The sequence below is a fragment of the Suricata suricatta genome, chromosome 14 (assembly GCF_006229205.1).
Source record: "Suricata suricatta isolate VVHF042 chromosome 14, meerkat_22Aug2017_6uvM2_HiC, whole genome shotgun sequence".
In the NCBI taxonomy this organism is placed as follows: domain Eukaryota; kingdom Metazoa; phylum Chordata; class Mammalia; order Carnivora; family Herpestidae; genus Suricata; species Suricata suricatta.
In genome coordinates, this window is record NC_043713.1 from 56,962,903 (window position 1) to 56,988,937 (window position 26,035).

The window sequence follows — 26,035 nt, forward strand, 5'->3', positions numbered from 1 at the left end:
CTGATTAAGAAACCTATTTTAAGTTTTGTCTTTCTCCCAGTAGTTCTAAAATCTGGACAGGAGAAAGAACCTCGGGTATCATCTTGTTTAACATTCTTGTTTTTGGTATAGAGACTGGAACAAAAATCAAAAGATGGGAATCAAAGCAAAGCAAATTTCTTTTCTCTTATATTAGCCCACTTTTAAAAGGCCTTCCCAGAAGTTCTTATTTCTTGTAGCTCTTAAGCTTTATTTTAATGCTAAAATCATCCATGACCTGTTTGCACTTAATGTCCCAATAGAACTCTAATACTTTGAGTTACAAAGTGTGAACTCTAGCCTTCAATGTCATTTCATTTAGTGTTAGAGTAACATGCCATGAAAAATACATGGGGTTTTTTTGCAGTTTATCAAATTATTTAGCGAACACTTTTAGAGTACATACTTGATACTTTGTTATCAATTTAAGGCATTTTTATGAATTGATAGAATAAAACATTTTTTTTTAATTTTCTCATGCAATATTTGATAACCCTAAAGGAAGATCTACTCAATGTATTTTCGGTTAAATAATTAGTATATCATCCAAGCCCAAGTTTTGGATTGTTAGGGTGAGAAGATACTCCCGCATTCCAGGAAATTGCACATTACACACCTTTCCATGAACATAAAAAATATTCAGTCTAGAACTTTTGCTAACTACTTTTTTCTTACAGATTCCACACCAAATCATCCATCACAAGCAACACCAGCCCAGAAGAAGACTCCCAGTTCCTCATCTCGACAGAAAGACAAAGTTAATAAAAGGAATGAACGCGGTGAAACTCCTTTACACATGGCAGCTATTCGAGGAGATGTGAAACAAGTCAAAGAATTAATAAGTTTAGGGGCAAATGTGAATGTGAAAGATTTTGCAGGTAAGGCTAGTAATTAAAAACTAATGCTCAGGACCTAAAATTGATTATTGAAACAGATTCTGATAACAATTTAATTTGTGTTCTATATTCCTCTTGCTTAAAAGAATTCTAAAAGTGTACTATATTACAAAATTCTTTTGGGGTGTACACACAAGCCCTGATCCTCTGCTACAATTCCATGTCAAGAACTACTTATATTTTTAAATAGAAAATGTGTATTTTAGTTGATATATGACCACAAAATTCTTTAGGTTCTATTCTAGATAAATTAGTTACATAATGTTTTAAAAGTGTTAATTCTTTCATAAGTCTTTCAAAAATGTTTATTAACTTAAAAATAAGAACTTTAAGAGAGCACTGATGGTGTTTCATTTTAATTACTCAAATACCATACCAGTGCATTCTTACTGTAAAGATTTTAAACAGTAAAAGCGTGCAGGGAACAATACAGAGATTCCCATACTTCACATACTACAATATGGATTCTCTCTTTGCCACAGAACTATTGTTAACAATTTGAAGGTTATCCTTTCTGTATGTTTTTATTACCATCTGTATAAAATGAACATTTATTTATATATAGGCTTTTTAAAAACTTAAAGCATCCCATCTATATCTATTGGTCTGTGGTTATCCAATCTATCTTTTTTACTTAATGTCTTACAGATATTAATATATATAACACATAATACATTAATATATTTATCATTTATATGTATAAATACGTGTATCAGTTATAAATTTAATAACTTTATGGCTATCAAGTAATATATATATAATGTAAAAAGTAAAATATAGCATAGTATGGATTCCATGGACAATACTTCAGTGAACAGTCCTATAGAAATGACCTCGTGTGTAGTTATAGAAGAATTTCAGAATGGAAACTGTTAAAGAGGTTGCATATGCAAATGGCCATCCATAAAAGAAGATATTTTCTCAATTTACACTACCATCAAGAGTATGTAGAAGAGCACTTTTCTTCACATCTTCAGTAAAGCTGGATATTATCAATTTAATTAACAATCTGACAAACCATTGGAAAAATTGCCAGATCTAACCTTTTGCCCATTTGTCCAATGGTTTGGCAGTATTATTAATATGTAAGAGTCTTTTGGGGTGCCTGGGTGGCTCAGTCGGTTGAGCATCCGACTTCAGCTCAGGTCATGATCTCACGGTTCGTTGGTTCAAGCCCCACATAGGGCTCTGTGCTAACCACTAGCTCCGAGCCTGGAGCCTGCTTCAGATTCTGTCTTTCTCTCTCTGCCCCACCCCTGTTTACGTTCTCTGTCTCTCAAAAATAAGTAAAATGTAAAAAAAAAAAAAAAAAAAAAAAAAAAAAAATAGGTAAGAGTCTTTTGTTTTTAGTATAGGTTTTAATTCTCAGTCAAATATGTAAAAGTTTTCTCTGTGGCTATGTTTGAATTTTTACTTCAGTGTTGTTAGTGTACTTAAAGTTTTAATTTTTTATGTAATTGTATCAGTTTATCTATGGGTTCTTTGTGTTTTTTTTAAATAAGGCCTTCTCTGCTCCTGTATACCCCTCTGTTTTCTCATTCCCATATTTTGTTTTTGTTCTGCTTCTACATGTAGCCCTATTAGAATACATGTGGAATTTATTTTTCTGTTTGGTGTGAGTGGGGAAGAGGGCAATGTACAGGTCTCCTTTAAAGAATGAGACATAAAATGCATAGCATCCATTCTAGGAGAAAACTTGGTATTATATATCAGAAACCAAAAAGTAATTTGATCTAACAGTTCTCCTTCTAAAGATTCATCTTAAATAGTTAGATATGGATATGCATGAAAATTTAGTTGTAAGAATATTTGTTATGACATTGTCATTAATATTTTAAAAATAAGAGGGCACCGGGGGGGGGGCTCAGTTGGTTAAGCATCTGACTTCGGCTCAGGTCATGATCTCACAGTTGGTGAGTTTGAGCCCTGCATCAGACTCTGCTGACAGCTCAGAGCATGGAACCTGCTTTGGATTCTGTGTCTCCCTCTTCTGCCCCTCCCCTGCCTGTGCTCTATCTCTCTCTCTCTCTCTGTGTCTCTCTTTCTTAAAAATAAACATTGAAAGGTTTTAAAAAATAAGAATAGGCTAAATGCCCAGGAATAGAAGCTTATTTAAATAAATTACAGTGTATCAGTCAGCCCTATACTGTGTTGTAGAAGTGTAATGACATGGAATATTATTTTCACTTCAGTAAACAGAACAAATGGGTTAAACAACGTTTCCAGCTTTGCTTTAAAATTATACATCTAAAAGAGGTGTCTGGGTGGCCCAGTCAGTTGAGTGTCCAACTTTTGATTTTGGTGCAGGTTTTGATCCCAGGATCCTGGGGTTGAGCCCCATGTCAGGCTGCACCCTAAGCATGGAGCCTATTTAAGGTTCTCTCTTTCACTCTGTCCTCCTCCCCTGCTCACACTCTTTCTCTAAAATTAAAAAAAAAAAGAGAGACACCTGGGTAGCTCGGTTGAGTGTCTGACTCTTGATTTCAGCTCACATCATGGGTCTTGTGATTGATGGGATCGAGCCCCAAGTCAGGCTCTGTGCTGCTTAGGATTCTCTTTCTCCTTCTCTCTCTACCCCTTCCCACTTGTGCTGCTCGCTCGCTCTCTCAAAATAAACTTTAAAAAATAAATAATAGTAAAAATTAAAGAAAAAAAAATTACAGATCTAAGAGGGAGAGAGGTTAGTATTAGGCTAGATTCTTCAAGTGGTGGTGGAATTATGGGTGATGCATATTTTCTGTGTTGTATTTTTTGTTTTCTAATTTTTCTTTCAAAAGCACCTAACTTTTTTTAATCACCAAAGTTATTGCAATGATAAGTTTATTTTAGTTTAAGTATTAAGTCTATAGAAGATGAAAAATTTTAAAACTTAGAGGTTTTTGTTTGCTGAAATTCTCTAACAAGCTTGTTAATTTTTTCCCTTTTTCTATTTTTCCATAGTTCAGATGATTTATTATAAGTTAGAGCAAGTTTATATTTACTGGATAAGCTTAAAAGTTTAATATTTTGGTAAAATAATTTAGCCCCAGTAGAAATAATATTAACATAAATGAACCTTCTATAAAACTGATGATGTTCTTAGGTGTTTATTTCCAGTAGCTTGTTCATCATTCCTGTTTCCTTCTGTACAATGTGCATTAGAATCCATATATCTCACACAGCTATGTATATTAAAAGCATATTTTTAATTAGTATAAATTAACCATATGTTAAATTAATATGCTAACTTTAGGTTGGACACCATTGCATGAAGCTTGCAACGTTGGATATTATGATGTTGCTAAGATACTTATAGCAGCTGGAGCAGATGTTAACACACAAGGATTAGATGATGACACGCCACTCCATGATTCTGCTAGTAGTGGGCACAGAGATGTAAGTATAATAAAAAAAATCAATACATATTTTCAAAATATTAATTCAACCCAGAGTAAATTAGTTCACTTCTTAGTCATACCATCTCGGGTCATATTTCACTCGTTGCTTGGTGGTCAGCTCATCTGTATTTCATTTTCCCTTTTTTCTGCCTTCTAATTGTTAATTCATATTGCAGTCAGATTTAGCGTTTTATCTAAAACATAAAGTTTATTGAACTTGATAGTTAATTAAACAGGTTGGTAAAGGTGTATTGCAAGGCCATTCTATCTGATAACTGGATGAAGCATTTAAAAAACAGGTTTTACTTATAATGAAAATTTTACCATAGCGCCCTGACTATATATTTTTTCCAGACATATTAATACTGAATGATCTCTCTGTCTACACCTTTATTCCTGAATGTTAGTTGATATTATTTATTTAATATATTCAGAAGACTTATATGTATAGTAATAAAAACATAATCAAAATGATTATATAAAAAAACGGGGGTGGGGAGCACCTTGGTGGCTCAGCTGGTTAAACATGTCCTACTTCAGCTCAGGTCATGATCTCACAGTTCGTGGGTTCAAACCCCACTTCAGGCTCTGTGCTGACAGCTCAGAGTCTGCAGCCTGTTTTGGACTCTGTGCTCCCTCTCTCTCTGCCCCTCCGCTCGTACTCTGTCTCTCTCAAAAATAAACATTTTAAAAAAATTTTTATTAAAAAAATAAAATTTTATATATATGCTTACACATTAATGGCATCTTTGAACATCATGTTTAATTTGATGTAATCTTATGAACCATTGCAGGTTTTAAATCATTTGCATTTTCAATCTTTATCATGCTGATATCAAAGCTTAAACCCATCTCTGTTTGTAATGAAGCTCATGTTTTAGGTGTCTTTAATGCTTAATTGCATTGTGGTAATCTGCTTACAGCGAGCAAGATCAATCTGGGGCACTATTAGGATTGGTACAAAAGCAGGACTTTGTGTTTCAAAATTAAAACTATGTAAAGAGAAAACCTATTAAAGAATATTTGGGGGGTGCCTGGGTGGCTCAGTCAGTTGAACGTCCCATTTCAGCTCAGGTCATGATCTCACAGTCTTGAGTTCAAGCCCCGCGTCAGACTCTGGGCTGACAGCTCAGAGCCTGGAGCCTGCTTCTGATTCTGTGTGTCCCTCTCTCTCTACCCCTCCCCTGCTTAAGTTCTGTCTCTCTGTCTCTCAAAAATAAATGTTTAAAAAAAGTAATAAAGAATATTTGGATATAGTTTAGAAAGTGAAAAGTTAACTTTTAGCTTCTAAAGGTAACTGCAGACTCCCTCCCCTTTCTCCCTACTTCTCAGTATTTTTAGCCAAAAGCAACTATAGGTTGTTTTTTTTAATGTTTGTATATTTATTTATTTTTGAGAGTGAGAGAGAGAGAGACAGGGAGGGGCAGAGAGAGATAAGGGAGAGAATCCCATGTAGGCTCCACACTGTCAGTGCAGAGCCTGACTCAGGGCTCAATCTCACAGACCATGAGATCGAGATCATGACCTGAGCCGGAATCAAAAGTTGGCTACTTAACCAACTGAACTCCCCAGGCACCTTTCCAGAAGCAACTATAACACAGGTGTTTCTTCTGTATTTCTAGCATGATGAAGCTGTCTTGCTTTTTAATTTTCAGTTTTTATTTATTGACCTCCTGCAGAGGATTTTATTGTTGTTCAGATATTCACAGAATCTATATTATATAGTTTTTACTAGTCTTTTTTTTTATAATTTTTTTAATGTTTTATTTATTTTTGATACAGAGAGAGACAGAGCGTGAGAGGGGGAGGGGCAGAGAGAGAAGGAGACACAGAACTGGAAGCAGGCTCCAGGCTCTGAGCTAGCTGTCAGCACAGAGCCTGATGCAGGGCTCGAACCCACGAACGTGAGATCTGACCTGAGCCGAAGTCGGAGGCTTAACCGACCGAGCCACCCAGGCGCCCCTAGTTTTTACTAGTGTTTACTTGTACTATCTATAACTGTAATTTCTTTTTTGGATTTTTTTTTTTGTTTCATTATTGAGTTAATATATTGCCTTTTCTTTTTTTGTTAATTTACTTTTCTATGCACTTATATTTGTTCTTCTCTACTCTCTCTGATACAACTCATTTAGCCTCTAAATACGATGTAAAGCATATTGATCAGTTTACTAGTTTTGAGAAATACCTGTGGGATTTTTCATATCCCTGTATATAAGATATCTTATATCCTGATCTTTTTGGGACTGGTGGCTCTCTAGATCTGAGGCATAGATACTGTCCTGGAAATTCACTTAACCATTAATCCCATGTGGGATTTTCAATTTTTCCATGAGATTTCCAGTTTCTGGGTGCCCATCTTAACTGTCATTAATTAAACTGTTTGTTATACTTCCTGCATGGTCATGGATTTCCCCAAGATCCCTTATTGCTCTGATTGTGGTACATTTCTCACATTAGAGATCTTCTGTTAACTTTTGTTCATTCGTATGTTGACTGAAGCTCTAAAAAGCCTGATTGACAAAATGTGTAATGTATGGAGTTTGTTGGCTGGTAGGCTTTTCTGTAGTGTATATCTGGTGGACACACTAGTTTCTCTAGAAAGCAGTATTCTACTTTCCTGTCTGGATGATGTAAGAATGTTTTTCTAGCTTTCTAGAAGCCAAGTAGAGGAGGAGTTTTTGTTCGACGGTTTTAAGAGACTCCTCTGTCTTAGAGAAACTTCTATTTAATCCTCCTGACTTACAGTAAGATACCATTAAACTGTATTCTACTGTGCTATCTAAACCCAGAATCTTATTCTTATTTTGAGAAAAACTTCTCTTCTTCAGGGATGGAAAAGGTGCATTCACCTGACTGTGAAGGCTTGAGAACAGATACATCATCATTACAATTAGTACTTCTCTGGTACCTACTTCTCAAAGGCCTGAAAGTTTGAACAGTGATCGCCATATGCCAGGACTCTTAGTACTGCATCTCATGGCAGCCAGCATGTAATTTAGTTCAAAAATCCTGTTTTAGAGTTTGCTTCATAGGACCACTTTCACCTACACCATAGGTTGGGTACCTGGGGATTCTGAGACAGAAATATGCAGGTTCTTGTAGAGATAAGAGGAAAGAGGGATATGATCTCAGGAGCAACACCTGTTAGGGTATGACAGCAGCAGGGTAGAACAAAAGGAGAAGCTGAACTGCAATGCAGCTGCAACAAAAGCTTCAGCCAGTGTCGCAGGGAGTCTTTCATATGAGGATGCACTTCTGAGTTTGCTCTGATTTGAGATAAGGGCTAGGTCTGTGTGCCTGAACGTGGATCAGTTAAGTGCCTACAAGCTGCCGACGGCAAGGAGGCATACCCCTTAAGTGGCGCCACTCCCAGCAGCTGGGGATATAAGCATTTTGGTCTAGAAGAGGGTGTCTGAGCAGAGTGCACAACATCCCCTATAAACTTTAGACAGAAGCTTTTATCCATCACTGCTGCCTGGCCCTGTTGATCCATTTGCAGCAGCCTCTCCACTCCAATCCCCAGTACAGGTGTAGCTCAAGGAAACATCATTTCATACCACTAGTGAGCCTGCAAATCTGTTTCCATGACTGCCCTCCCTCCTTGCTTAGCAGTAGCAAATCCAATCAACCATTCACTGTCAGGTTTCTCCAGGCAAGAGTCAAACCCTGGCCTGTGTGACCTCCAAACTCCAGACACTTGTGTAAAACTTTTTTTCATGGTGACCTAAACCCAAGTGAACCTATAAAGTCAGGAAATTCCCTCTTAAAAATGTCCTCATACATTGTTTTCCTATTGAGTAGACCAATGATGGTGATTGAAGAAGAGAAAGAAAGGATTTGGTTATCTTTCAGCAAGTCTGGGATTATACTGAGTGTTTCTTTTCAAGCTGGATGAACACTTAGTCTTCACTACCATCACGTTTAAGTACTCTGAATTCCATGAAGTCAGCAGTTTCTTCTGCTTGAAACTGTGCCATAAGCAACATTTTCTTTGAGGAGTATTTGAACAGTGTGCATGGAAGTGGCACCATTTCATTACAAATGAAGATGTAATGGCTTATTGATCTGAAAAATATTTGGAACTACTGAAATTTTTCATATTAAGGAAGACTGGGTAATGGAGTGTCACATAAATTATTTATTTGAGGTTCTTATAACTTTGCATTTTCAGATAGTTGCATTCATTTTCTTTGACTCAGTAGGCTTCGGTGAATATTTTCTAAAGTCAAATAATAGGAAAAATCAACTTGGTGACAAAAATGGAAATTAGATTTTACAGGAAGAAAAATCCTCAGTATTCACATGATAAATGACTGAGGTATGAAGCTAAATATGAATAACTTCTCTGTTTTGATCTCTTATTGTATTACTATTTTGTGAACTACATTATATTAACTTCTTATGGTAGTAGTTGTATTTTCACTATGGGAAAAAAAAGTGTACTAAATGCTTTATGTGTATTGGTTCTTTTCATCTTCACAATAAGCAAACAAGTTTCTGGTGTGTCTTGATAAGACTGTAGCCTGTTACATGCCAGTGCTCTCAGCCTCTCCATGATGTGCGGCGGGGCATTGACATAAGACCTCCTGCTCTTCCGAGGCACTCCCAAGTTTATTAAATTGATAGGACTCCGAATTAAGGGGCCAAAAGAGAGAAATCTCCATGTCTTTTTAAGACAAAAAAGCAATATGATGATTCAGTGATCTGGGAGAGTTCTTATTTAATGAGTCTCCGTTGTAATGAGAAAGATAGGACATGCTGTAATGTCCTAGATTGCATTTCAATATCCCGTCATACCTTTCTGCTAGAAAAATCCCCCTTTTTTCTCTTTAGCAGCAGTCTCTGCCCTATTTTCTTTTTTGACCTGTGATAAAAATTTCAGTGTCAAGCTACCTGTCTTTTTAAAAGGCAAATTTTACTTTAATTGAGGAAAAAAATGGAATCTGGAGTGAAGATACATCTGAATTCACTTGTGGCTTGGCCAATTTACTATGTGATTTTGAACACATTGCTTTTTTCCTCTGAATCTCCATTTTCTCATCTTTAAATTATATAACAAATAATATCTATCTAAGGGAATATTTTGAAGGAAAAAAGACACTGCATGTAAATACACCTTGAAATCTAAAATGGTATAGAAATGTCGGAGATAAAAGTTTCAAAGATCAGCTTTATATTACTATTTTTCAAATATTCTCAAATATTTTAGAAGCTAAAATTTGGAAATTAAAAATGCTATTTTTCTCATTTACTGTTTTCTCTAAGGTATTTTTTTATGATTCTCAAAGAAGTTCTAATTTTGAAGAAAAACGGCAGTCTATAAATGTTGTTTTTCCTGAACTGGTTTTTGCTTACCATTGGACCAATCTTTTCTGCTCCCTTGGCAATTTGTATATACCTGTGTGATAGCACTTCCAGCTATTTTTTTTTTTTTTTTTTACTGATGTACTTGTGTGTTTCCTGCAGTGCACTGTGACTAGCATGCATACAGGCTTTTTGTATGGATTTGTGTTAGTGGCTTTTGGAACTTCTTGTTACATAGACTTAACACATGACACTAAATTCTGCATGCGTGCATGTGTAGGTACATGGATGGATGGATGAATTCATAATTGACCAAGGATAAAGCAAAAGACTTAATTTATTTAAGGCCTGACAATATATTGGGTACATTTCTTTCCCACTGCATTTATCAGAAAGTGACTTATTTTCTGGCACTTCTATTTAAATATTGTATTTTTTGCTCTTTTTTTAAACAATATTCATTCTTGATAGCTTATCAAGGATGAATTGTTTTTCTTTAAAGTGATGATTTCCTAATTTTTAACTATAATGTTAAAGAATTATGCCTTGGTAGACATGTTTCTGTGAATACAAGTTTCTAAATGTGCACATAGCTGCAAATATTTCCAGAGGCTGACCTTTATGCCCCTATACTTACAGGGACTCAAACACTATTTCCAGTCTCTTTCCAGAAGGAGACTGGCATGCTACTTTCAAGAGACCTTTGCTTTTCCTCCCACCAACATGCCTATGATAGTAGGAGTCACAATTCAGAGCTATTGAGAGCAATTTTCTCCTTGTTCTTTTACTTGTGCATAAGGAGGAGGGAAATGAGAGCCACCAAACTCTCATTTGTATATATTTGTACCATTTATTATGAGTCTATAACTAAGAATTAAATTTCTTTTACTCAGTAGTACCTCTGAGAACTTCAACCATCCATAAAAACGTTTCTGGGCTGGGAGAAACAGAAAGATAGCGGTTTTGTGTCCTATTTTAAACTGTTTAGACTAACATAGCTTACTAAGAACCTAATCTTTAGCTTACCTTTTGCAAGTGTGTATAGTATTTCATGATATATATTTTTGTGATTGCTTTATTTCTAGTTCTATTTTAGATACCTGTATCTGTATAGTCTTTATTATTTTTACTAATTCAGATTTGTTGGCTTTTGTGTTTCAAGCCGCTTTAAGTTACTTTAAATCCTTTAAAATTTTTCTTAAGTTTTATTTTATTTTTGAGAGAGAGAGAGCATGAGTTGGGGAGGGACAGAGAGAGAGGGAGACACAGAATCTGAAGCAGCCTCCAGTTTCTGAGCTGTCAGCACAGAGCCTGACGCAAGGCTCAAACCCATAGACTGTGAGATCATGACCTGAGCTGAAGTCAGACGCCTAACTGACTGAGCCATCCAGGCACCCCCTTTAAATCATTTTAGGATAAATAATTATTTGCATATGCAGATGTGCTGTAAAGGACTATTGAGGTTATATTTGAATTAGCCACCTGTCCCTGACTCATCATAGTCATGTAATAATATTTGCTGGTTATTTCCTAATGGGTGTAGAAAGCTTTCAGTGATATCAAGATCCTGCATTCTACATTTTTTTATCCTAGGGCTCCAGCCTAAGGAAATAAGCCTAAAAATAGAAAACTTTCAACTTAAAAAGATGTGTAGTACAGTATTACAGTATTAAATAATAACTACCAAGTTTTTACCTCAGTTAACTTCTCAAACCCCTAAAGTGACAATAAGAGGAGATTTTAAATGATAGATGCACAATGACAAAAAAAGACAAGAAACATTTTAGGAGAAGAAAATTAGAGGAATGAGTGGTTACTGATATAGAACAAGATTTGACAGACTTTTCTCTAACAGGCCAGATAGTAGATATTTTAGTTGCTGGCCTCATGCCACCTCCATCATCCCTTCTCTGTCTACCCTCTTTTCTTCCTCTCTCTTCCTCTGAACGAATTCTCCTATATGAATCCTTTTTAGAATATTTTAAAAGAATATAAAAAAGTATTCTTTATTGGTCAATTCCCGATTTAGACAATCAAGGAAAATTGAAACCAAAGCCATACCAGTGCAGAATCCCAGAAAGACTAGACCTCAGGAATTGGTGGCACTTGGTACTTCTGGAAGTGCCTATTAAGATAGGACTGAAAAGAAGAAAATTGTATCAAAGTCTTTTTGATCCTTAATCCCCTTCCTAGCCCTATCTACATGGCCAGATAATTACACCTCTTCCACCCCAGCAGATGATGGGACATTGATTTACTGGCAAGTATAAACTGTATATTCTGGACTGACATACCACAAGAATAGTTGAGAGTAAGGATTAAGTGTAAGTTAACTAATGAAATATACTGAATATTAAGAACCCAGCCTCCTTTCAGCAACCAAAATGCTGCCATTAAGGCTTACAGTTTTAGGCAGGAGTTGAAAGATTTCTCCACAGGAAACTGAACTAGCTGAGAGGGGAGTCTGATGAAATGGCCCTGTTACATCACACTAACATGAAGTCCATCTGTCAAGTCTTAACCATGCCAACAAAACTTTCTGTAAGTCTTTTAGTGGCTTACTCTTACGTGTGGACAGTCAGTGATCCACCTGCATTTGAGAAAAGTCTCTAATATAGATGATAAAGATTAAAACAAGCAAACAGAAAAATAGGAACTTGGAGGACAAAATCATGCCATGAGGAAGTTCCCCCAAAGCCGTCAGCTTCCCCAAAGAGGTAAGAATCTATTGTAGCTGTGAGATAAGAGCTGAATGCATTAAACAAGGAACAGTGAGTGAAGGAAAAGACATCTTAGATATTAATAATACAGTAACAAATGAAAAATGGAATATAGTTGACCCTTGAACAACATAGGTTTCAACTGCTTGGGTCCACTTACAGATTTTTTTCGATAAATATGGTATAGTACTGCACATGTATTTTCTTTTCCTTGTGGTTTTTAAAAATGTTTATTTATTTATTTTGACTGGGAGGGAGGGTGCAGAGAGAGAGAATCCCAAGCAGGCTCCATACCATCAGCACAGAGCGTTGACACGAGGCTTGATCTCACTAACTATGAGAGTGTGACCTGAGCCAAAATCAAGAGTAAGATGCTCAGCCAACTAACTGAGCCACCCAGGCACCCTTCCTTGTGATTTTCTTAATAATGTTGACTTTTTTCCAGCTTACTTTGTTGTAGGATTATAGCATATGATACATATTAACCCACAAAATATGTTAATTGACGGTCTATGTAATTGCTAAGGCTTCCAGTCAGTAGTAGGCTATTATTAATTGAGCTCTTGGGGAGTCAAAAATTAAACATGAATTTTCAACTACACAGATATCCCCATCCCTAACCTCTGTGTTGTTCAGGGGTCAGTTTGGAGGATTAAAGATAAAGTTGAAGAAATCTTCCAGAAACTAGGAAGCAAAAAGACAAAGGTGAAGATGCAGAAATGAGAAAAAAGATGGTTACTTTAGGAGATCTAGTATGTTAACAAGAGTTCTTCAAAGACAAAACATTGAAAACAGAAAGGATATTAAATAAAATCAGAAGTTTTCCTAGAACTGAAGGAACACGGATCTTCAGATTGAAATGGCAGTTGAATCCTCGGCACAATGGATGTAAAAAGACCAAGATCAAGCTACATTATTTTTGGAGCGCCTGGCTGACTCAGTTGGTTAAGCATCTAGTTTCTTGGTTTCAGTGTGTGTGTCATGATCTCGCAGTTCATGAGTTCAAGCCCCATATCAGGTCTTCTGACAGTGTGGAGCCAGCTTGGGATTCTCTCTCTCTCCCTCTCTCTCTGTTCCTCCCCGACTTGTGCTTTCTTGCTCACTCTCTCTCAAAATAAACAAACTTTAAAAAAAAAAAAAGATACATTATCCTGGAATTTCATAACAGGAGCAAAGAATGTCCAGAAATATACAGAGAGAGAAAAAAACAAATCATTACATAAGGTAAAAGAATCAGAATGGCATCAGACTTTTCATTAACAATACTAGAAGCTAGAAGATAATGGAGTGATGCCTTCAATATTGGAGGGAAAATTGTTCTATATCCAGACCAAATTTTAATGAAGATAAAGGTACTTTCTGACATGTAAAAAAAAATCTCAAAATATTTACTTCTTCAGGAATTTTCTGGAGTTGGTGATTTAAGAAATTAAAGGGAGTAAATCAAAAAAGGAAATCGGATCAGGACACCTGGGTGGCACAGTTAGTTGGGTGTCTGACTCTTGATTTCAGTTTGAGTCAAGATCTCATGGTCATGAGATTGAGCCCAGAGTCAAGCTCCATGCTCAGCCTGGGATTCTCTCTCCCTCTCTCTGCCCCTCCCCCACTCATGTTTGGGCACACACACTCTCTCTAAAAATAAACATTAAAAAAAAGAATCAAAAAGATCTAAAGAATCCAACACAAAATTGAGGAAAGGGTATTTCAGTTATAGGATGAAGTGAGATAACAGCTGAGAAACAAATCTAGAGAGCAACCAGTCTATTTTAGAGCACATTAGAAGGTTTGGAGAAAGGAATCTGTAACAAAAAATGATGGTATACTGAACTGAAGAGGACTGTACTTGTAGCAGATTGGGGGATGAATTAAGATGGTTATATAGAAAACTAAGCAAATGAAAAATAAAGGCAGATAACTCAGGGGGAAAATAAAATTGTGTAAGACTGGAAATTTAGTCATAGAGCACTACTTGGCTCAACATTTCTATTAGTCCTAATGGTGCATAAGAAATACATAAGAAAGCTAGGAGGCAGGAAAGGGTATGTGTATGGGAGGAGAGGGGATGAGAGTTGGTGAAAGACTGCTGAATCCACATCTTCCATTGTAAGATAATAGGCAGTGCCTAAAACTGAAAAATACGGAAACAGCAAACTTAAGTATGTTACTTAAATATGTGGAAATACGTTTTAGAGATAGTCATTCTTCACCAGTGGCCTTGAAAAGATAGTTGATCTTTTAAAACCATAAGCATGTATAGTTTGATAAAAATTGGCAAACGAAAAGGGGGATAAAATATTAACAGTTGGAATCATGAGTAATTTGTTTTCTTGATATGTTCTTATATTTCACATTTTCTACATTGATAGTTTATTCTTAGTCCAGAAAAAAAATTTTTTTCATTATTCACTCTGAGTCTTTATTTTTCTTGACTATTTTTCATATGTTAGGAATCACCAATTTAACATTCTGTTTCATATGGTTTCTTTATAAAGACATTTATTTCTTGAATACCAGAAAATAGCATTGTAGTATGTTGGGAATAAATACTTGATCCCACATGAAGTTTGTGGTCTAGAATAAGGGGAGTGAAATGTGTTAATTAATGTATAGATTTACATGTATAGAACACACAATGGAAATAGAAGATGAAAACAAGAAGAGACCGTAAGCAAGTAGGATGTATAATACTTAATGTAGACTACAGTGAAAAACAAGGGTCAGTGATGACTCCCAGCTTTCTGGCTTCAGTGACTGGGTATATTTAGGTGCTGGTCATTGAGAATAGAAATAGATAAAAGATAAGGTAGAAATTTTAATGAGCTCTCTTTGGGACCTATTGGTTTCACCTATTGTAATGAAATACAAATAAACTCATCGATATATCCAGGACATTTGTGTTTGTTACTCAAGAGAGAGAAGGCTAAGAAAGAGCAAACAAGAAATTGAAAATAAATAAATGGATTGCAAATTGTCAATCACATTCAAACAGAGAGGGTGAGATCCCCAAACAGATAATGTAGAAGAGAGCATGAGACCGAGAACAGGGACAGAGCCCTAGAGAAACAGTCATTGCTTAGATCTTACAGATCCCATCTCAAAGGACTGATGATAGCATCTTTTTGGAAGCTTAACTATAAAGGAAAAAATATTTGGCTAGAGGAAGGGACTATAGGTTTAAACAGTTTCTTGTTTTATCTGTGTTTCATTTCTTTATTGCCATTTTTTTTTTTTTGAGATGGAAGGGAATGGCTTCTAAGAAAGGAGCCAATCAAAAAGCGATTTAAAAAGATAGAAGGAAGGAGATAAGCAACAAACAAAAGAAATGAAATGACTAACCTGGCACATCCTGGTTTTGTGTAGCCCAAAGTTTACTTTATGTGGTAGGGGAGAACATGTCAAAGTAATGAATACAAAATTAGATACAGGACACTGTAATGGGACCATGAAAGTGAGAGCCTTAAAATCTAAAATTCATTAATTCTGTGGCGCCTGGGTGGCTCAGTTGGTTAAGTGTCTGACTCTGTCTTAGCTCAGGTCTTCATCTCATGGTTGTGAGTTACAAGCCTCATGTTAGGCTCTGCACTTAGGCATGAAGCCTTTTTTTTTTTTTTTTTAATTTATGTATTTTGAGAGACACCAAGACTGTGTGAGTTGGGGAGGGGCAGAGAGAGAGAGGGAAAGAGAATCGCAAGCAGGCTCTACCTTGCCAGTGCAGAGCCCAGCATGGGGCTCAAACTCATGAAACCTCGAGATCAAGACTGGAGCTGAAACCAAGAGTCAGACACTTGACTGAGTGAGCCACCCAGGCTCACCAAAGCCTTTAAAAAAAAAAAAAAAAGAGAGATTAGTTCTGAATAAATCCATGATCATTCCTAACAGTTTAAATTCCTGGGAGATGGGAAAGAAGATGATTAAGAGCATTGGTAATGGTATTAGCTTTAAACAGAAGGGTAATACTTCTTTTGAGACTCTCTTTTGAATATACATTCTAAGAGGCCAAGAGGCTTGTTATTCTTGCCCATTAGTTGATCTGCAAAAGTTGGAACAGTGCTTATTAATAGGTACTCAGTAAATATTTGTTGAACATATAATGGAATAGGAAGAAAAATGATCAGATTTAGTGCTCAAACAGCCCAGCTTAAATTTTAAGAAAGCAGTGTCTTTGTAGTAGATAAGATCATCAGATGGAGGGTAGATGGCAATGAAAATGGAACTTGAAGAGAGCAATCATGATTTAGAATAGACACTGAGAAACAGAGGCAGAGTAGATAAGGCAGAGGATATTGTGTTCTCAAAAGAATGGTTGAAATGACATGAACTCTGAAAAGACTAAATCTTCCTACTGTTTAATATTGCAGATAGTCAAACTGTTACTTCGTCATGGTGGAAATCCATTCCAAGCTAATAAGCACGGGGAGCGCCCAGTGGATGTAGCAGAGACAGAGGAGTTGGAATTGCTGCTAAAACGAGAGGTGCCTTTGTCTGATGATGAAAGTTACACAGGTTTGTTTCAGATAATCTACATTCTACTGTTTGTTTGATGTGGTGTTCAGTAAAACATTCTGATTCTGCTTTACAATACAGAAAATGTTTGAGTCTTTAGAATAATGCTAGCCAGCTACTAAGAATGATAAATTTAGTAACCTAGGTGTTTGCTGCATGTCCTCTGTGTAAATGGAGATATAATGCCATTGCCCTATTTTCATGATTGTCCCCCTAACCGCCCCCCCCCGAAACTGCTGTCACATTCAAGTCTACTGCCGAACCTTTCCCCATTAACAGCTTTTAGCACTGCTGCACTGACTTCTTTTCATTCTTTTATAAATTAGAGAGCTACTAACCAAACCCTTCCTGTTTTTTCTGGCATTAGTGAGTCATCTTTGTTTGCATTTTTACTTCTGTGATTTAGATGGTTGAACTCTGCTCATTGTTGCAAGGTAGGGGCAGTTTATAAACATGGTAAGAAAGATCTAAAAGAATATTTCAGAAAAATTTTTACATACTCGATTTCCTCTTAAATTTAAACAAAAATATAACAAAAAACTTTGCTGCATTGAAGAAAGTATTTTATAAACAGTTTGGGAAGATTCATGTTTCAGGCAAAAATCAATGAAAAAATTCAAGAATCATAACTGGCAATATCCTCACAAAATTTTAAGGAATTTCTGTAAGAAATTTGGTAATACTACTTCTTATATATAAAGGGATAAAAGTCAAACCATACTCATTTAATCTCAGCAGCCATTGTCAGCAGTAAAGTTACAATATCTATACTTTGAGGCAGAAAGCTATATACCCTTTACTTTTTTTTTTTTGAGTTATAAGTGACATATTAGTTCCAAGTGTTCAATATAATGATTTGATGTTTGTATACATTGTAAAATGATCACTACAATAAGGTGAGTTTACATCCATCATCCTACATAGTTAAAATATTTTTTCTTTTTTTTCTTATGATAAGGAATTTTATGATCTACCATTTTAGCAACTTTCAAATACGCAGTTCATTATTATCACCATGCTGTACCTTCTGTTCCCATGACTTACTTACTTTATGCTGAAAGTTTGTACATTTTGACCCTTTTCACCCATTTTACCTAGTGTACCTCTGGCAGCTAGTAATCTATTCTCTGTATCTGTAACCTTGGGGTTTTTTTTTTTTTCATTCTGTTTTTAGATTATACATATAAGTGAGATCATACAGTATTTGTCTTTCTCTGTCTGACTCACTTCACTTGGCATGATGACCTAAGGGCTCATTGTAGATGACAAGATTTCATTCTTTCTTATGGCTGGGTAGTATTTTATTATATGCTTATGCCACATCTTTATTAACCATTAATCCATAGATGGACACTTGGGTTAGTTACCTCTATATCTTGCCTTTTATAAATAATGCTGCAGTGAACATGGGGTACATACACCTTTTTGAGTTAGCATTTTTATTTCTTCAGATAAATGCCCAGAAGTGGAATTGCTGGATCTTATGGTAATTCCATCTTTAATTTTTTTGAGGAACCTCCATACTATTTTCCTTAGTGGCCGCACTTATTTACATTCCTACTACCAACAGTGCAAAAGCCTGTTTTCTCCATGTCTTTGCTAACACTTTTTATTTGTTGTCTTTTTGGAAGTAGCCATTCTCACAAGTGTGATATCTCATTGTGGTCTGCAGTTCGCTCATAATTAGTGATGTTGAGCATCTTTTCACATTCTCTTGGCCATCTGTATGTCTTCTTTGGGAAAATATCTATTCAGATCCTCTCCCCATTTTTAAATTGGATTGTTTGCTGTTGAGTTGTAGGAGTTCTCTGTGTATTTTAGATATTTTTATGAGATACACAATTTTAAATATTTTCTCCCATTCACTAGGTTGCTTTTTCATGTTGTTGATGATTTCCTTTGCTGTGCAGAAGTTAGTATCCCAATATTTTGTTACGAGCATGTTCAGGGGTGTCTGGTTGGCTCAGTTGGTTAAGCGTCCAACTTCAGCTCAGGTCATGAACTTGCAGTTCATGAGTTCGAGTCCCGCATTGGGCTCTGTGTTGACAACTCAGAGCCTGGAGCCTGCTTTGGATTCTCTGTCTCCCTCTCTCTGTCTCCCCTTATATGCACTCTGTCTCATTCTCTCTCTCAAACATAAAGATTTTAGAAAGTTAAAAAAAAAAAAAAAAGAAAATGTTCTAACATACAGCAAACCTCAAAGAATTATGTAGTGAGCACTCTGTACCCACCAAGTACGTTTTTTAGTTAACTTTTTACTATATATCTTTCATTACATTATCACATATCCATCTTTTTTTTGATACCTTTCAAAATAAATTGCAAACATTTCTAAATACTTCAGCGTGCATTTCATTAACTAGAGTTCAATTTTTGTGTATGGTTATTTAAGATAGTATTTACTTTTGTGAAATCAGTAATTCTCTAATGAAGCATTCTGAATTTTGAGAAATGCATAGACCTGTATAATCCAGTCTTATCAAAATACAGACTATCTCTGTCATTCCAGAAAGTTCTTAAACCGTTTCCTAGTCAGTTCTACCTCTACCCGATCATTTACACCTTTTATGGTAAAAGCGATTAGGCAAGAATCACTAATGGCTGGTAATCTACAGGGGATTGTTTGATAATGAGCAAGATATTTACATGGCCTTTTAATTAATATCACAACAGAGGAGGGAGGAAAACAGTGAAGATAGAGAAGAGAAATTTAGCAGCAGTGAACTGTGTGATCAAAAATTTTTTTTTAATGTTTTATTTATTTTGATACAGAGAGAAACAGAGCATGAGAGGGGGAGGGGCAGAGAGAGGAGACACAGAACCGGAAGCAGGCTCCAGGCTCTGAGCTAGCAGTCAGCACAGAGCCTGATGCGGGGCTCGAACCCACGAATGTGAGATCTGACCTGAGCTGAAGTCGAAGGCTTAACCAACTGAGCCACCCAGGTGCCCCTGTGTGATCAAAATTAACATCATCAAAGGAGGGATGGATGCACATTATGTGCCTTAAGATGTAATACCATGAGAAGGATAGAATGTTACTTTTGTAGCATTCTGGCTGTGAATGTATAATCATGACAGATGTTCTGGTTTTTTTCTTTTTAAGAGCCAGTGCCATGAAAGAGTAAGAAATGTCAATGTCATAAAGTGATAGAAATGTTCTGGATTATATAAAGAGATAACAGTTAAGGGCAATACCTGTTCCTTGACTGGATCCTATCCTGGATGGGGGAAATTACTGTATAAAGAATATTATTAAATCATGCAAGGAATATGGACAGTAGATTAGTGTTTTACCAGTGTAAATTTATGAAGTTGATAACTGTACTGTGGTGATAAATAATATTCTTATATCTTAGGAAATATTCACTGAAGCATATAGGGGTAAAGAGACATGATGTATATAATTTACCATCATATAGTTCAAAGGAAAAAATATATATACACACATGTATATTTAGAGAGAATGCAAATTATAAAGCAAGAGAGTATAACATTAATAGGCAAATCTGGATAAAAGACGTATAGTATTTGGTATTCTTTCTAGCTTTCTGTGAGTTTGAAATGATTTCCAGATGAAATTCAAAGTAAATACTGGGGTACCCAGGTGGCTCAGTTGGTTATGCATCTGACTTCTGGTCAGGGCATGATCTTGTAGTTCATGAGTTTGAGTCCTGATTCGGGCTCCATGCTGCCAGTGTGGAGCCTGCTTAGGATTTTCTCTCTCTCCTTCTCACTTTCTACCCGTCCTCCACTTGCTGTCTCTCTTAAAATAAGTAAACTTTAAAAAAAATGTTGAAAAGATATAAAAACAATGACATTAAGAAGTAAGCAGTAATCAATCATTCCTAGGTTATAATCTTAAATTTTATTCTACTTAAAAGAAAACTAGGATGGGGCGCCTGGGTGGCCCAGTCAGTTGAGCATCCAACTTTGGCTCAGGTCATGACTTAATGGTTTGTGAATTCAAGTCCTGTGTTGGGTTCACTGCTGTCAGCATGGAGCCTGCTTTATAACCTCTGACCCCTTTTCTCTCAGCCCCTCCCCGGTTAACACTCTCTCTCAAAAGAAAAGAAAAGAGAACCAGGAAAATAGATGATTCTTTGTCTGAAACAAAGCCACTTAACTGACTAAACCACCCAGGAGTCCCCAGGATATTAGATTTTTTTTAATACTAAGAAATTCTTGGTGTGCCTGAGTGGCTCAGGTGTTTGAATGTCTGTCTTGATTTAGCTCAGGTCCTGATCTCATGGTTTGTGGGAATGACCTCCACATTGGGCTGTGTGCTGATTGCATGGAACCCGCTGGGGATTCTCTGCCTCCTTCTGTCTCTCTGCCTCTCTGCATATGTGCCCCCCTCTCTGCTCCCCCCACCCCAGACATTTAAAAGATACTAAGAAAATTCTGATGATGATATGATGGGGAGAGCCTGATAAGTTTTCAGTAGTTTTGAGAGGGACCAGCAATAGTTTAGTTCCTTTGTTTCACATAAGAAATGATCAGCATTTTTACTTCACTTAGGAAATGGTCAGCACTATCACCTGTCCAAAAGTAGGATTAATTATAGGGAGAAGAGACCAAGGATGGAGGTTGTAAAAAAGGAAAGAAAAATATAATATTGAGTAAAGAGTTTATTGCAGTATTTGGTATAGTAGTAATGCTAATGATGAAAGTAAAACAAGAGGCAAAATTGTTAAGGTGGACAACATTCCCTTTAGTATCTATTTTCACCTCTTCACCATCCAGTAAATATAAGTTCCTTAAGTGGTATATAGATACTGCGTGATAAATATTTGTTGAATTGGTGGGGAGGATATGCTGGCCCTGAGGATAGATTATGCCAGGACTCTTCAGTCTCCACAAATCAAGGAATAGCTAAACCTGTTGGCTGAGTTTATCCATTACTGAGACTAAGAAAGTTTGAGATGATCTAGAATAAAAAACCAGCTTTCTCCTGGTACTTTACCTGCTAACTGGCAGACACAGGAGTGAAGGCCACTTTACCTTCACTACTCAGGAAAACTGCTTCTCTTGGACTACTACAGCATTGGGTTACAATGTGCTAACAAAGAAAGGCAATCCTTCAAGGTTGCCTGGAAATCCAAGAGAATAATCCTTTCAAACAAACAAGATGTTAACGCAGCTAAATAAAACTACTAGAAGAAGCAGATAACTTCAACAACAGAAATGAGCACTGAAGAAAATTCAAGTACAGCACAAAAAAACTTCTTGGAACTAATAAAAAAAACATGGTTATACAAGCAGAACTCCAGTGAGGAATGATCATTTTTAGGGCTTTAAGTTATCAGACTGGAAAATTATATAAAAGAAATCTTTATAACATAGAAAAAATTCAAAGAAAAAGAATCCTAAAAGAAAGACTTAGGGAATAAATCTAAGAAATGTAAAAGATCAAACATATGAATAATATCTACAGGAATTTGAAAGTGAAAAAAGAAACAGGTGAAGGATAGTCCATAATTAAACAAATAGAACAAAATTTTCTTCAGCTGAAAAACTTTCTGATAGCCTGTGTCTATCAATTATAAAGGTCAGTCAGTTCCAGATGGTTTAAGGGTTTTTTTAATGTTTATTTTTGAAGGAGAGGGTGTGAGTGGGGGAGGGGCAGAGAGAGCAGGAGACAGAATCCGAAGCAGGCTCCAGATTCTCAGCTGTCAACACAGAGTGGAACTTGAACCCATGAGCTGTGAGATCATGACCTGAGCCAATGTCGGACACTCAACCAACTGAGCCACCAAGCACTCCCAGATGGTTTAATGAAAACATGCACACACATACACACACACACCCCTGCCCCCACCTCCACCAAGCCCCAGACATTTATTTGTCAGTTTCCTTAGTTCTTAATGTAGCAAGTTATCTACGAGGAATTATTGTCACATTGGCATTGGACTTCCAACTTTCTTTTTTTTAATTTTTATGTTTGAGAATGAGAGAGCGTGTTATGCATGAGCTGGAACGGGGCAGAGAGAGAGGGAGACAGAGGATCCAGAGCAGGCTCTACCCTGACCATGACAGTAGAAAGCCCCATGCAGGGCTTGAACTCACGAACAGTGAGATGATAACCTGAGCAGAAGTCGATTCTTAACTGACTGAGCCACCCAGGTGCTCCTGGACATAGAACTTCTAACAGTGGAAGGTAGACTCTTGAGAGAAAACTGCACCATAAAAATTCTGTACCTGACCAAGGTATTATTCATATATCTGGGTAAAAGAAAGGTAATAGCAGACATTTAAGCATTTAAAAGATGTACTAATAAGTATATCTTCTTATATTTACAAAAATTTTGGAAAAATAAACCAACAATTTATAAAAGTGGTTACCTAATAAAGGAAGGGATATAAAAGGAAGTATGTGAATTGTTACAACAATCTTTGAACAACAGCCTGGCAATAGCTAACAAAGCACTTAGCTTATCTTGTAGAGATATGTACTAAAATATTTATAGATGAAATGATATGAGCAGAATGTGCTTCAAAACGATACAGGGATAGGATAAATAGAGGTATGAATTGGCCAAGGATTGATGGCTATTGAAGCTGAGCGATTGGCACATGATGGTTTAGTGGTTTCCTGGTGGTTTAATATAACATTTTCTATTTTTGTGTAAGTTCAAAATTTACCATTATAAAGATGTTTTTAGGATACGTATGCTCCTTGATCTGCTAGATCATGTTTATTATAGTATTGTTGGGTGGCAAAAGCAAAACTATATAGTGATACAGGGAATTGGTTGCATAAATTGGGGTAGATAGCCACACAATGGACGATTTATTGTGCAGCTGTGAGAAAGTAGGTCTTAATGCTGTTACTTGAAGGATTTTCATAAGATTTTTTTGAGTTAGAAAAATCAAGATAAATAATCATAATATCTCATTTTTATAAAATGAATGTTTTTAAAACCTCTGTGTAAGTTTGTACATATATTTGTGTAAAAGCTCATATACAGGTATGGAGCAAAATCTGAATGGATATATACCTTATGAAATGTACTTTGTTGAATCTGTTTACTGACATCACAATCTTCTGCCATATCCCTTAGCAATCTTTTTACTCTTCCTGAAGAATTTTGACAGTGTTGATGTTCTTTCTAAAATTTTCCTCTTTTGGTTTCTGGGATGTAATTCTCTCCCAGCTTTCATCTAGCTTCCCAGACTGTTTCTACTCAGTTTCCTTCTAGAATCTCAGCTTCATTTCTTCCTCATTCCCTTCCTGTATACTCCTGTGTTGGTTTTTCCAAAGATTTTACTTTCTGGACTCTCTTCTCATGACACATATTCTACAGATAAATTTTACCCACACTCAGTTTTAACTACCATCAATGTGGCAAGGCCTTCCAAATATCTCTCTGTTCCATACCTTTCTCTTAGGCCTCAAACCTGTATATTTAGCTGCAGTTGGATATTACCACTTAGAATTCCCACAGAAATTAATAGACCTGAATAGAACCCCTTTTTCTTCGATTTTCTTGTTTTTCCTGTCTCAATTGATGATAGCATCATTTCTCTGTATATATGTCACTTGATGGTCATCCTAATAAACACCTCTTTCTCCTTTTCCTTCAATTATTCAGGAACTATTCTTGAACACTGATTATGTGTCAGGTATTTAAGTACTGTGGATACAGCTGATTAAGAAAATGAAGATGCCAACATAATCATCCACTAACTTCTGTCAGTTTCTACTTCTAAAATATTTGTAAATCCATCTACCAGTTATAAGCAGCAAGTCATTTGAACATCTTTGTGCTGTGTGAAATCAGGACTGTAATAGCTAAAATTACATTGACTTTCATAAGAAAGTAAGAAAATAGGATTTGAAAAATAGAAAATTTGTATATGATATGTTAATTTTCCCATTTATTTATGGCTACAAACTCTGTAATTCTGGTCTCTTCAGAAAACAGTGGCAGTAAAGAGCAGCTTTTAGTATAAAACTTGCCATTAGAAAGAAGCCTTTTTTGATTTTCACTGATTTTGATTGTTTTATGTGTTCATCAACTATGTATTGATTTTTCAGAATATTTATTTTCCACATGGTGAATGTGCCTGAATTATTGCATGATCAAAGTCCTTCAAGGAATGATGCAAAAATCATCAGTAAGTATCATACAAAAATTTTGGAGTTGCTGAAAAAGACTGATGAAAATACCCACTTTATTGTTTAATTTACATGAGGTCCTTGTTAGACTTAACTTTATCAAACATCATCCAGTCTAAATTTAGAATGTATTACTATCTAATCAAGAATAACTGCCCATAGATGTTTGTATGTTATAAAGCCTGATAGAATCATTACCCATCTGGTATATCACATCATCCATGTGACAGATACACTTTAAGAGTTGCAAAGTTAGATAATATAACCAAGACACTGAATTTTAGAACTTAATAAATTTGGAAGAAATAATGAGTATTAAGTATGTAACATTTAAAATATGGTTTATTCCATTAGGCATTGTGCTTTATGCCAGTACTACTCAAGTCAAGGTAGCTGTTCCACAAACTGTTATTGGTCCTCAAGATAAGGAGCTTGTGCCAGAATGTAAATCAACACATTGCTTCCCTTTATCAAAAAGGATAAAAGACTATGAGTAAATATCAGCTTAACTAAACAATGTGCTAGTGACATAATTGATTTCCATTTTTGGTGTAGGCTCCTTACTTCTTCACAGATTAGTAATAATTTGCAGACCAGACTCAGTTCAAAGACTACACTGAGTAGCTCTCCTATGTCATGCATATCAAACATTTATAACGTTATTGCAATAATATTATATTATTGGTTAGTATAGCTTATTTGTAAATCTGCATAGTTCTTTAGTCTCCCCCCTCAACTTCTGCCCTTTTCCCATAGTCTTATTCCACATTACCTTCTTGCACAGAAGTTCTATCTAATAATGAATGGTGTTTGCTGTAAGTAATTGCTTCTTGCTACTCTGCTGAGGACTCAGTCATATTCAGAGTCGTATCATGCTCATGAAACATAATTATGATAATGGAGAAGTGAGTAACTCTGTGTCACACCCCAACACCTTCTGGCATTCATTAATTGCCAAAGTAAAAATTCTATTGCAAATTTGCAGATACTAATTTTATTACTTAAACAGAGTGACCAGTAAACAAAGTTAAAAATGCCAGTCATTGTCAAAAAAGGCATTCACCTTTTTCTTACATTGCTTCAACCACCAGAACTCTG

At 35.9% G+C, this 26,035-nt stretch overlaps 1 protein-coding gene across 2 annotated transcripts in view; it reads left to right on the forward strand.

Moving 5' to 3' along the window:
• Nucleotides 1–26,035, forward strand: part of ANKRD12 (ankyrin repeat domain 12) — a 123,296-nt gene that overhangs the window by 58,581 nt on the left and 38,680 nt on the right. For both annotated transcript variants that reach the window (XM_029922608.1, XM_029922609.1), the window contains 3 exons: nucleotides 696–896; nucleotides 4,147–4,289; nucleotides 16,674–16,818. In XM_029922608.1, coding sequence (XP_029778468.1) covers nucleotides 696–896; nucleotides 4,147–4,289; nucleotides 16,674–16,818 — 489 coding nt within the window. The remainder of the gene's footprint in view (nucleotides 1–695; nucleotides 897–4,146; nucleotides 4,290–16,673; nucleotides 16,819–26,035) is intronic.